At 66.2% G+C, this 13,369-nt stretch overlaps 1 protein-coding gene across 2 annotated transcripts; it reads left to right on the top strand.

Annotated features, from left to right (window-relative positions):
• Positions 1–4,541: 4,541 nt before the first annotated feature.
• On the top strand, positions 4,542–13,194 carry FOSB (FosB proto-oncogene, AP-1 transcription factor subunit). Of its 2 annotated transcripts, XM_062598233.1 has the most exons (5): positions 4,542–5,541; positions 7,227–7,526; positions 7,644–7,751; positions 10,772–10,924; positions 11,127–13,194. In XM_062598233.1, the coding sequence occupies exons 1-5, from the start codon at positions 5,416–5,418 to the stop codon at positions 11,190–11,192; spliced, it is 753 nt and encodes a 250-aa protein (XP_062454217.1). In that variant the 5' UTR covers positions 4,542–5,415; the 3' UTR covers positions 11,193–13,194. The 2 variants fall into 2 exon arrangements, with proteins under 2 accessions (XP_062454217.1, XP_062454216.1); XM_062598232.1 differs by having other exon boundaries at positions 4,543–5,541; positions 10,772–13,194.
• The last annotated feature ends 175 nt before the right edge of the window (positions 13,195–13,369 follow it).

Below are 13,369 nucleotides of genomic sequence, written 5' to 3'. Positions count from 1 at the left end.
GGCACTGGGCCTGGGAACACTGGGAACGGAACACTGGGAATGGGAGAGCTGGGATGGGGGGCACTGGGCCTGGGAACACTGGGAATGGGAGAGCTGGGACGGGGGGGGCACTGGGCCTGGGAACACTGGGAATGGGAACACTGGGAATGGGAGAGCTGGGATGGGGGGGCACTGGGCCTGGGAACACTGGGAACGGGAACACTGGGAATGGGAGAGCTGGGACGGGGGGAGGGGCACTGGGCCTGGGAACACTGGGAATGGGAACACTGGGAATGGGAACACTGGGAATGGGAGAGCTGGGATGGGGGGGCACTGGGCCTGGGAACACTGGGAATGGGAACACTGGGAATGGGAGAGCTGGGACGGGGGGGCACTGGGCCTGGGAACACTGGGAACGGGAACACTGGGAATGGGAGAGCTGGGACGGGGGGAGGGGCACTGGGCCTGGGAACACTGGGAATGGGAACACTGGGAATGGGAACACTGGGAATGGGAGAGCTGGGATGGGGGGGCACTGGGCCTGGGAACACTGGGAATGGGAACACTGGGAATGGGAGAGCTGGGACGGGGGGGCACTGGGCCTGGGAACACTGGGAATGGGAACACTGGGAATGGGAGAGCTGGGACGGGGGGAGGGGCACTGGGCCTGGGAACACTGGGAATGGGAACACTGGGAATGGGAGAGCTGGGACGGGGGGCACTGGGTCTGGGAACACTGGGAATGGGAACACTGGGAATGGGAGAGCTGGGACGGGGGGCACTGGGTCTGGGAACACTGGGAATGAAATACTGGGCCTGGGAATACCAGGAACAGGGCACTGGGCCCGGGGGGAGCTGGGAATGAGGAAGCCGGCCTGAGGCCGCAGTGATGGGCACGGCACAGCTGGCAATGCCAAGCGTCTGCCCTGTGCCACGGTGATGGGCACGGGGCAGCCAGCAGCGTGGGAATCCCCCAAAATGGAGCCGGCCCTGTGCCACGGTGATGGGCACAGTGCGGCTGGCGGTGCCGAGCGCCTGCCCTGTGCCACGGTGATGGGCATGGGGCAGCCAGCAGCGTGGGAATCCCCCCCAAATGGAGCCAGCCCTGTGCCACGGTGATGGGCACAGTGCGGCTGGCGGTGCCGAGAGCCTGCCCTGTGCCACGGTGATGGGCACAGGGCAGCCAGCAGCGTGGGAATCCCCCAAAATGGAGCTGGCCCTGTGCCACGGTGATGGGCATGGGGCAGCAGTGCTGGGGTATAGGGGGGGTGGTGTGGGGCACCCAGAATAACCCTGGTGGGTGGCCCTGGGGGTGCCACCACCCGCACAGCTGCTCCCGGCAGGGTCTCGCTCTGCGATTGCTGGCAGCTCGACCTCGGTGCCACCACGGCCCAGCCGGCTCACGGCGGTGGTGGGACGGGTGCTGGGTGCCCAGCTGTGGCCCCGTGCAAGGCCCTGCACCCCAACGTGTCCCTGTGCAAGGTCCTGCACCCTGATGTGTCCCTATACAAGGTCCAGCACCCACACGTGTCCCTGTGTAAGGTCCTGCACCCCAACGTGTCCCCATGCAAGGTCCTGCACACCAATGTGTCCCTATACAAGGTCCAGCACCCCCACACGTCCCCGTGCAAGGTCCTGCACCCCAATGTGTCCTGTGCAAGGTCCTGCACCCACACATGTCCCCATACAAGGTCCAGCACCCCCACGTGTCCCTGTGCAAGGTCCTGCACCCCCCGGTGTCCCCATACAAGGTCCAGCACCCCCACGTGTCCCTGTGCAAGGTCCTGTACCCCCACGTGGCCCCATGCAAGGTCCTGCACCCCCAGGTGTCCCCATACAAGGTCCAGCACCCCCACGTGTCCCTGTGCAAGGTCCTGCACCCACACGTGTCCCCATACAAGGTCCAGCACCCCCACGTGTCCCTGTGCAAGGTCCTGCACCCCCCGGTGTCCCCATACAAGGTCCAGCACCCCCACGTGTCCCTGTGCAAGGTCCTGCACCCCCCGGTGTCCCCATACAAGGTCCAGCACCCCCACGTGTCCCTGTGCAAGGTCCTGCACCCCCCGGTGTCCCCATACAAGGTCCTGCACCATCATATGTCCCCGTGCAAGGTCCTGCACCCCCACGTGTCCCTGTTCTGGTCCTGCACTCCCAAGTGTCCCTGTGTTGGCCGTGCACTCCTGTGCGTCCCTGTGCAAAGTCCTGCACCTCCATGTGTCCACATGCAAGGTCCTGGTCCCCATGTGTCCCCGAGCAAGGTCCTGCATCCCTATGTGTCCCCGTGCCAGCTGTGCACCGCAGTGTGTCCTTGTGCAAGGGTTTGTACCCCTGTGTGTCCCCGTGCAAGGCTCTGCACCCTCGTGTGTCCCCGTGCAAGGCCTCTGCATCCTTGTGTGTCACCATGCAAGGGCTCATACCCCTGCGTGTCCCTGTGTAAGGCCCTGCACCCCTGTGTGTCCCTGTGCAAAGCTCTGCACCCTCGTGTGTCCTCGTGCAAAGCTCTGCACCCTCGTGTGTCCCCGTGCAAGGACTTGTACCCCTGTGTGTCCCTGTGTAAGGCCCTGCACCCCGGTGTGTCCCCGTGCAAGGCTCTGCACCCTCGTGTGTCCCCATGCAAGGGCTTGTACCCCTGTGTGTCTCCGTGCCAGCCCCCTCCCGCGTCCCCATGCTGGCCCTGCACCCTTGGGTGCCAGCAGGGTCCTGGCATCTGCCGGCACCGGCACCCGGGACCCCCCCCCCCCGGGATGACTGGGGGCCCCAGGAGGGGCTCAGGTGCTGGCCCCCAGCGGGACCCCGGGCCTCCGCCCCGCTCCCGGGACCCCTCCCGGTGCTGCTCCCGCCTGCAAAGGCACCACCGGGGGGGGGGGGGGGCGGACCGGGACCTCCCGGGGGCTCCTGCTGCTCCCGCCGCTCCCGGGACCCCCCCCCACGGGATCCCTCTGCCCCGTCCTGGTAGCACCAGGACAGGGATTCCCCGGTACCGGGGGATTCCCGGTGCCCGGTAACACCTTGCTGGGGGTCCCCGGTGCCCCCTGCCCCGGTACCGGCACCCCCCGCCCCGGGTGCGCCGCTGCTCGGTGCTGGTAACACGCAGGTGTGTGGGGGTCCCGGTGCCCCCTGCCCCGATGCCGACACCCCCCCCCCACACCCTCAGTGAGCCGCTGCCCGGTGCCAGTAACATGCCGGTGTCTGTGTGGGGGGGTCCCGGTGCCCCCTGCCCCGGTGCCGGCACCCCCCCACCCCCGGTGCGCTGCTGCCCGGTGCCGGTAACACGCCGGTGTCTGTGTGGGGGGGTCCCGGTGCCCCCTGCCCCGGTGCCGGCACCCCCCCCACCCCCGGTGCGCCACTGCCCGGTGCCGGTAACACGCCGGTGTGTGTGTGGGGGGAGTCCCGGTGCCCCCTGCCCCGGTGCCAGCACCCCCCCACCCCCGGTGCGCTGCTGCCCGGTGCCGGTAACACGCCGGTGTGTGTGTGGGGGGAGTCCCGGTGCCCCCTGCCCCGGTGCCAGCACCCCCCCACCCCCGGTGCGCCGCTGCCCGGTGCCGGTAACATGCCGGTGTGTGTGTGGGGGGGTCCTGGTGCCCCCTGCCCCGGTACGGGCAACCCCCCACCCCCGGTGCGCTGCTGCCCGGTGCCGGTAACACGCCGGTGTGTGTGGGGGGGGAGTCCCGGTGCCCCCTGCCCCGGTGCCGGCACCCCCCCACCCCCGGTGCGCCACTGCCCGGTGCTGGTAACACGCCGGTGTGTGTGGCGGGGGTCCAGGTGCCCCCTGCCCCGGTGCCAGCACCCCCCCACCCCCAGTGCGCCGCTGCCCGGTGCCGGTAACATGCCGGTGTGTGTGTGGGGGGGTCCAGGTGCCCCCTGCCCCGGTACGGGCACCCCCCCCACCCCCGGTGCGCCGCTGCCCGGTGCCGGTAACACGCCGGTGTGTGGGGAGCCCGGCCGCGGGGGCACCGGCGGGATCCCGGGTCGGTGGTGGTGGTGGTTGGAGGAGGAGGGGGGGGGGCCGCTACCGGGAAGGGGATTTCCCATGGGGTGAGGGTGGGGGTCCCGATGGCCGAGCGGAGTTACCGGAGCCGGTCCCCGGGGGAGGAAGGCGGCAGGTTCCCGGGGGGCACCTGCAGGTTCCCGGTGCCGGGGTCGGAGCCGGGTGCGTGTGTAGGGGGAATTACCGGAGGGGGGGGAGGGTGCCGATGTGGGGAGAGGTGGGGGGGGTCCCCCCGGCGCCGGAGGGTCCCCCCGCGGCCGCCGTCCCGGAGAGCTCGGGCCGTTTCTAGAACCGTTGTGCCCGTTTCTATTAATACGCGCTGCTCCGGCGGCGGCGGCGGCGGCGGCGGCGGCGCTGCGAGCAAGGGATTCCCTCTGACGTCATTGCTAGGATACCAAACAAACACAGCCGAGACAAGCCCATATATGGCTAATTGCGTCACAGGAACTCCGCGCCGGGCGGGGCGAGGGATCCCCTCCTCTCCCGCGGCCGCCGAGGCGCCTTTTAACGGCGGCGGCGGGCAGCGGGGCCGCAGAGCGCGGCGGGCAGCGGGCGGCGGCGGCGGCGGGGCCCGGGGCGGCTCGGGGGCCCGGGGCGGCGGGGCCGCGCCGCCGCGTGACGTCAGCGGGAGGCGGGGCGCCGCCGTATAAATCGGGCGCGCGGCGGAGAAGCGGTTCATTCATAAAAGCTGGTGCGGAGGCGCTTCGGCGGCGGCGGATACCGGACACCGGAGCTGCAGCGCGGCCCGCGAGCGGCGCGCCGGGACTTTGCGGCCGGAACCTTGGGGCGGGGGCACCGGAGCCTGGCACCGGCGGACGCGCGACTTTGCAACCGGAGGAGGAGGAGGGGAGAGGGGGAGGTGCGCTGAGGACTTGCACCGGCGGACCGGGACTTTCCAACCGGAGCTTTACACCGGCGGACGGGGAGCTGTGAACCGGAGGCTTGTACCGGCGGACCGGCACTTTCCAACTGGAGCTTTGTATTGGCGGACGCGGAGCTTTGAACGGGAGCTTTGCACCGGCGGACCCGGGACTTTGTACCGGAGCCTGGGACGGGTGCACCGGGCTTGGCATCGGCGGAGCCGGGACTATTCAACCGGGGCTTTGTACCGGCGGAACCGGGAGTTTGAACGGGAGCCTGCGGCGGGTGCACCGGAGCCGCGTACCGGCGGAGCGGGACTTCCTCGTACCGGCGCGCCGGGAGTTTGAACACAAGCGCGGCGGCACCTCGTAGCAGCCAACCGGGACCTTAAACCGGCGGAGCGGAGCTTCTCCCACCGGATCACCGGCACCACCGGGGGAGCTCCACAGCGGGGCCGGCCGCAGCGATGCCGCTGGCCTGACGGGCCCGGTGCACGCGCGCCGCCGCTTCCCTCCCCCCCCCTTTCCCCCCAACCCGCTCCCGGTGCAGCCTTGGCGTGGCGCCGCCGCCCCCGGTTCCCCGGGGCCATGTACCAGGGCTTCCCCGGTGACTACGACTCCGCGTCGCGCTGCAGCTCGTCGCCGTCGGCCGAGTCGCAGTACCTGTCCTCGGTGGACTCCTTCGGGAGCCCCACGGCGGCGGCCGCCGCGCAGGTGAGCGCCGGGGCGGCGGGAGGGGGCGGCGGCGGCGGCGGCGGCGCGCGCGGACGCCGAGGGGGCGGGGTCGTGCGTAAACGCGTGACGCGCTGGAACCCTCCGTGATGACGCCACGCACGTACGGCGCGCGCGGCTCCTTCCTCCTCCCCACCCCCCCCCCTCCCCCCCCCGCGCGCGCAGCGTGCGGCGCGCGCGCTATTTTGGAACGCGGCGGCCGCCCCCGTTGCTAAGGGGCGGCGGGAACCGCCCCCGCCGCGCGCCCATTGGCCGCGACGCGGGGCCACGCCCCCGCCGCGCGCCTATTGGTCGCGACGCGGGGCCACGCCCACTTCCCACCGGCTCCCACCCCCGACAGGGGAACCGGGGGGGGGGGCGAGGCGGGGGGGGAGAACCGCGCGCGCTGCCCGCTGCGCGTGGTGGGGGGGCGCACCGCGACCCCCCCCCCCCAAATATAGGGGGGGGTGCAGACACCGTGCAATTGAGGGGGGCACCCGGTGCACCCGTTCCCACCGGGGGGGGGGGGAAGTAGTGCAACCCCCCCCCCCCCAGCGTTTCCCGGTGCAACCGGGGTTGGAGCACCCGGTGCACGGCCGGTTCTGTTAGCCCCGGGGGGGGGGGGGAAGGTGCCGCCCCCACCCCTGCCCATTGCAGCCCCATGTGCAATGGGGTGTGGGGGGGGGGCAGGGACCTTGGTGACCCCCTCCCCTTCCTCCAATCCTGGGCCAGTTATGGGTGTGGGGGGGGGACCTAGGCGCCCCCCCCCGGTGCAATTTGGAGGTCTCGCTTGGCCCCCCCCCCATGCCCTTTGGGTGCCCCCCACCCTTGGTGCAAACTGAGGGGGATCTAGATGTCCCTGAGGTGCAACCTCAGGGCGGGGGGCCTGGAGCTGCATCCCCACCACCACCATGGGTGGGGACACCCCAGCACCCAGAGCTGTGCCTGTGCCCCCTTGGGTGCCGGGGGGGGGTTGCACATGAGTAAGGGGCCTCGTGCCAGGATGGTGTTGTGCATTGGTGCCAGGGGACCCTCGTGCACTGGGGGGGGGGGGGGAAGGCCCTGTGCCAGGGGAGACCTTGCACCCCCGGTGCCCTAGGGCCCTCGTGCGTGCGGGAAAGCAAGGTCTCGCCCATGGGTGCCAGGGACCTCGTGCACAGCTGCCCCCGAGGTCTTGCACGCCGACGCCAGGGCGTAGGGACCTTGTGTGTGGGTGCAGGTGAGATGTCACCTGTTGGTGCTGGGGCACCGGGGACCTCGCCCGTGGGTGCAAGCGCTCATCGGTGCTGGGGCCCAGGGACCTCGCGCGTGGGGACAGGCGAGGTGTCGCTGTTTGGGGGTGTCACACGTGGGTGCAAGCCAGGTCTCCAGCACGGATGGGTGCTGGGGTGACAGGGATGTTGCGCGTGGGCGCAAGCGAGGTCTCCGACATGAGTGCTGGAGCCCAGGGACCTCGTGCGTGGGTGCAAGCGCCGTCTTGTGCATGGGTGTTAGGGACCTTGCGCATGGGTGCAAGCAAGCTCCTGCGCATGGGTGCCAGGGACCCCGTGCGTGGGTGCAAGCGAGGTCTTGTGCACTGATCCTTGGGTGCCAGGGACCACGTGCGTGGGTGCCAGGGTGCGAGCGCGGGGTCGCCCGTGGGTGCCCCCGGCCGTGCCCTGAGCGTGCCCCTCGCCCCATCTCCGCAGGAGTGCAGCGGCCTGGGGGATATGCCCGGCTCCTTCGTGCCCACGGTGACGGCCATCACCACGAGCCAGGACCTGCAGTGGCTGGTGCAACCCACCCTCATCTCCTCGGTGGCCCAATCGCAACCGCCGGGGGGGCCCATGGCCCACCAGCAGCAGCCCCCTCCCACCGCCCCCGTCGACCCCTACGACCTGCCAGGACCCAGCTACTCGGCGCCGGGCATGGGTGCCTTCGGCGCGGGACCCTCGCCGGGCGCCTCCCGCCCCACGCGGGCTCGGCCCCGGCGCAGCCGCGAGGAGACGGTGAGTGGCGTCCCTGCGACGCAGGGTTTTTCTTGGGGGGGGGGGGAGGAACTGGGGGGGGTTTTGGTGGGTGGTGGTGGGGTGTCACCCTGGCTGACGGTGCTGTCGCCCTCACAGCTGACGCCAGAGGAGGAGGAGAAGCGGCGGGTGCGCCGGGAGAGGAACAAGCTGGCCGCCGCCAAGTGCCGCAACCGGCGCCGGGAGCTCACGGACCGGCTGCAAGCGGTGAGTGCTGGGGACGTTGGAGGGGATGACGGTGACCCCGAGGGGCCTGGGGGTGCTGGAGAGGGTGGTGGCATCCCCAAGACTTGGGGACAGATGGCTCCTATGGGTGCAGATCCTGGAGATGTTGGAGGGGACGGTGGTGTCCCCATAGCTTGAGGATGTCGAGGGGGATAGATGGCTCCTATGGATGAAGATCCTGGGGATGATGATGATGTCCCCAGGTCTAGGAGACAGACTGCTCCTATGAGTGCAGGTCTAGGGGGAGTTGAAGGGGACAATGGTGTCTCCAAGGCCTGAGGATGTCCAGGGTGATAAATGGCTCCTATAGGTGCCAATCCTGGAGACGTTGGGAGGGGATGATAGTGTCCCAAGGTCTAGGGGACACTGAAGGAGATAGGTGATGGTATCCTCAGGACTTGGGAACAGACTGCTTCTATGGGTGCAGGTCTAGGGGATGATGGTGTCCCCATAACCTGAGGATGCTGAGGGGGACAGATGGCTCCTATGGATGCAGATCCTGGAGGTGTTGGAGGGGACAATGCTGTCTCCATGGCCTGAGGACATCGAGGGGGACAGCTCCTCCGGGTGTAGGTCTTGGAGATGTTGGAGAGGATGATGGTGTCCCCAGTGTGTGGGGATGTTGGAAGGGATAGACGGCTCCTATGGTGGAGATCCTGGGGATGCTAGAGCAGATGATGGTGACCCCAGGACCGGGAAACAGCTTGTTCCTATGGGTCCAGGTCTAGGGGACGTTGGAAGGGCTGATGGTGTCTGATAGTCTAGGGGATGTTGGCGGGGGACGGGTCTCCTATGGATGCAGCTCTCAGGGACGTTGGACAGGGACCCTAGGGATGCAGGTTCCTAGTCCAATGGTGTCCCTGGGACTTGATGGTGTTGGAGGTGTACAGGTTGCTCCCTATGGCTGCAGATCTTGGACACTAGAGGGGGTGATGATCTCCCTGGGACCTGGAGACGTTGGAGGGAGGCAGACCCCTCCCTGGGGATGCTGGAGGGGAAGATGGTGTCCCCAGGGCCTAGGAAGGCTGGAGGGGGACAGGTCGCTCCTATGGCTCAGATTCTGGCAATGTTGAAGGGGACAGTGGTGTCCCCTGGACTTTGGAGGGGGGCAGGTGGCTCCCATGGGTGCAGATGCTGAGGATGCTGGACAGAAACCCCATGGGTGCAGATCCAGTGTCTCCATGCCCCTACGAGGGTGATGACATCCTCAGGACTTGGGGATTATGAAAGCGTAGGGATAACATCCCCAGGAGCTGTCCTGGGGACACTATTGTCCCCTCCTTCGGGGGGACGTTTGAGGAGGACACAGTTCCCTATGGCTGCAGATGTTGGAGACAACGGTGTCCCCAGGGCCTGGGGGTGTTGGAAGAGACAGGAGTGTCCCCAGGCCCAGGACTTGGGGGTGTTGGAAGGGTATGGATCGCTCCTGTGGATGCAGATTCTGCGGATGTTGTAGGGGACAATGGTGTCTCTAGGACTTGGGGGCATTAGAGGGGGACAGATCAGTCCCCATAGGTGCAGATCTTGGGGACGTTGAAGAGCATGATGGTGTCCCCGGGGCCAGGGGACAGATCAGTCCCCATAGGTGCAGATCCTGGGGACATTAGAGAGGATGGCTGTGTCCCCAGGGCTTGGGGATGTTGGACCCCAGTGTCCCTGGGGCCTGAGGACATCCGAGGGGGATAATGGGTGCCCAGGGATACTGGAGGGGGACAGAGGATCCCTATGGATGCAGTTCCTGAGGATATCAGAGGTGGATGATGGGTCCCCAGGAGCTGGGGCCACTGGAAGGGACATATCAGTGCCTCAGGACATCAGAGGGGGATGATGATGTCCCCAGGAGCTGGGACAGCAGAGGGGGGCAGATCCCACCCTAGGGGTGTCAGAGGTGGATGCTGACATCCCCGTGACACTGGAGGGGGTGGACTGATCCCTGCGGAGCAGATCCCAGGGAGGTGGGAATGTTGGAGGGGGATGATGTCCCCTGGAGCTGGGGATCTCATGGGGGGCAGGTTGATGCCCAGGGACACCAGAGGGGGACAATGATGTGCCCAGGAGCAGGGGACATCAGAGGGACAGATCAACGCCCAGGGGTGTTAGAGAGGACAACACCATCCCCAGGAGCCAGGGACATCAGAGGGGGACACCTATGTCCCTGAGGTCTGGTGACATCAGAGGGGACCAGTGATGCCCAGGGTCACTGCAGGAGGATGAGGATGTCCCCATGATGTGGGGACACTGGAGGGGTGCGGATGTCCAGGGACACTGCAGTGGGGGCAAGGATGTCCCCCATGCTCTGGGGACATCAGAAAGGACAGATCCATGAGCAGGGATGTTGGAAGGAGATGATGCCTCTCGCCATGATTGGGTCAGTGTCAGAGGAGGGCCTTTGGGTGCAGGTCACAGGCAGCTGGGGACACTGGAGAGGGGTGACTCTGTCCCCAGGAGCTGGGGGGTAGATCCATGCCTAGGGGCACTGGAAGGGGGTGCTGTGTCCCCAAGAGCCAGGGACATTGCTGGGGAATGTCAGCCAAGGACATCAGAGGGTGATGATGCTGGGTGGACATCATGGGTGGACAGATGCATGCCTGAGGCTGTTGGATGGGGACAGAGGTGTCCCCAAGGGCCATCAGAAGGGGATATTGCCCTCCCCAGGGCACATTGGAGGAGGATGTTGATGTCCCCAGAAGCTGGGGGACATCAGAGGGACAGATCCATGCCTGGGGACATTGGATGGGGATGATGATGCCTCCAGGAGTTCAAGGATGTAAGAGGGCAATGCTGATGTCCTCATGAGCTGGTGTCCTCAGAAGGGGACAGAGCCATGCGTGGGGACATTGGATGGGGATGATGATGCCTCCAGGAGCTCGGGGATGTTAGAGGTGATGCTGGTGCCCGCCACCAGGAGACAGATCCATGCCTGGGGATATCAGAGGAGGCTTCCATTGCTGCCTGGGATTTTTTTCCCCCCATCCTCACCTTCCTCTTCCTCCCTCTGCCAGGAGACAGACCAGCTGGAGGAGGAGAAAGCCGAGCTGGAGTCGGAGATCGCCGAGCTGCAGAAGGAGAAGGAGCGCCTGGAGTTCGTGCTGGTGGCCCACGCGCCCGGCTGCAAGCTCCCCTTCGAGGACGTCGGCGAGCTGAGCACCGCCGAGGTGAGCTCTTTGGGGATGCCGGGCAAAGAGGAGCCGTACGGGCCCGCCGCCTTCCTGCCCGCGCCGGCGGTGCCCTTCCAGCAGAGCCAGGCCGCCGGCGCCGAGGGCCCCTTCCCCAGCTGCTGCTTCGCGCCCGGCGCCCCGCCGGCGCCGGCACCGCCTAACCCCTCCTATACGTCTTCGTTTGTGTTCACCTACCCAGAGGGAGCGACCTGCGGAGCCTCGCATCAGCGGAGCAGCAGCAGCGACCAGTCCTCGGACTCCTTGAATTCTCCCTCGCTACTCGCGTTGTGAATGCCCCCTCCCGCCCTCTCCCCACCACCGCCACCACCTCCAAAAGCTCCCCCAGATGCCTCCTTCCTCCCATCCCGCCTCCCCTCCCCGGAAAACCGGGCTGCTCCAGCCCTTGGCGCCCTCCCTGGGGAGGGGGAGATGGTTTTGGTATTATTATTATTTTTTTTTTACCTCCTCTTCCCGGCTCTTGTGACCCCGGCTGGGGCATGTTTGATGCAATGGGAAGGGGTGGGGTGGGTGGGATTTGGCGCCCTGGCGGAGTGATTTTTTTTTTTTGGGTGGGGGGAGGAGGGGGAAGGGCTTGGCACCTCTGGAGGTGGGGGTCTGTGCGGCGTCTCCATCATCCCAAGAGTGTCTATGTGGCCTCGCCGTCGTCCCAGAGGTGTCCTTGCAGCATCTCCCTTGTCCCAGAGGTGTCCATGCAGCCTCTCCATCGTCCTACAAGGGTCCATGCAGCATCTGCCTTGTCCTAGAGGTGTCCATGCAGCCTCTCCATCATTCCAGGAGGGTCCTTGCAGCATCTCCCTTGTCACAGCAGGTCCGTGTGGCCTCTCCATCACTCCATGAGGGCTTGTGCAGCATCTTCCTTGTCCAAGAGGTGTCCGTGCTGCCCCTCTGTCATCCCAAGAGGTGTCTGTGCAGCATCTTCCTTGTCCTAGAGGTCTGTGCAACCTCTCTGTCATCCCATGAGCATCTGTGCAGCGTCTCCCTTGTCCCAGAGGGTCCGTGTGGCCTCTCGGTCATCCTGCAAGGGTCCCTGCAGCATCTCCCTTGCCCTGGAGGTGTCTGTGCAACCTCTCTGTCATCCCAAGAGGGTCCGTGCAGCATTTCCTTTGTCCTAGAGGATTCTGTGCAGCCTCTGCCTCATCCCAAGAGGGTCTGTGCAGCCTGTCCATCATCCCCGAGGGCCTGTACAGTATCTCTGTTGCCCTCCTGGTGGGGTCTCCAGCACCTTGGAGGATCATTCCATCGCCCTGAGGGTTCATGCAGCATCTCCACCACCCCAGAGGTGTCTGTGCTGCATCTCCATTATCCCAAGAGGGTCCATGCGGCCTCTCTATCAATCCAAGAGGGTCTGTGCAGTATCCCTGTTGCCCTGGTGGGGTCTCTGGCGCCTTGCAGGGCCTCTCCATCGTCCCAAGAGGGTCCATGTGTTATTTCTGCCCTCTTAGTGGGGCCTTTGACACCTTGGAGAGGTAGTCTCCATTACCCAGGGAGTCCATTTGGTGTTCCCCTTGGCCGGAGGTGTCCGTGCAACCTTTCCACCATCCCCACAGTGTCCATTTGGCCTCTCCATCATCCCAAGAGGGTCTATGTGACATCTGTCACCTGCCTGGAGGAGGTCTCCATCACTCTGGGAGTCCATTTGGTGTCTCTGTCACCCAGAGATGTCCATGCAACCTCTCCATCATCCCAAGAGGGTCCATCTGGCATCTCTGTTGCCTGCCCTGGTGGGAGGACATTCCCCCATCAGCCCGAGGCTCCCAGCAGCACCTCCATCATCCTGGAGTTGCCTATACCTAATTGCCGTTACCCCAGGGTGGGGGGCATCAATGCCACCTTCCCATCACCCTTGGTGGTGTCCCCACCACCTCGCAGGAGGCTGCATGGCATCTCTAGCACCCTGGGGCGTCCCTATCTCCATCACCTAAGGGGGTCCCTGTCTTGTCCCTTGGACTCCCCAGTGCCTGTGGCCTCCCCTGCCCTGCGCCGTCCCTCTCGCGTGACCAAGCTTCGCCAGCGTTGACTCTGTTCTCTCTCTATATATATTATATATATATATATTTTTTTGTTGCGTGCGGCCGGCTCCGCGGGGCCGTCCGCCACCGGGAGATGTTTAATTTTTTATTATTATTATTATTATTATTGCCTGTGCTGTATTTGTGACTCTGTTACGGGGGCCTCGCGCCCCCCCCCCCCCGCGTCCGTGCTCGCCCCATCTGCAACGTGGCCAATAAAACCCGCTTTGGATCGGCTTCGCGGCTCGTCTTTGCCTCCGCTGCGCCGGGTTTCCCCCTCCGTGAGGGGAAGGTCTGACCTGGCTCTGGGTTCTGCATCACCGAGCTCTGGGTTGGGGACGGTCTCCTGGCTGTGGGGCTTTGTGCTGTGGGGTGCTCAGACCATGGGAGCTCATGGGGACATGGAGCCCCA

Source organism: Rhea pennata, chromosome 32 (assembly GCF_028389875.1).
Source record: "Rhea pennata isolate bPtePen1 chromosome 32, bPtePen1.pri, whole genome shotgun sequence".
NCBI lineage: Eukaryota > Metazoa > Chordata > Aves > Rheiformes > Rheidae > Rhea > Rhea pennata.
Note: the sequence above shows the minus strand (reverse complement) of the source record. Positions and strands in the feature narration are given on the sequence as shown.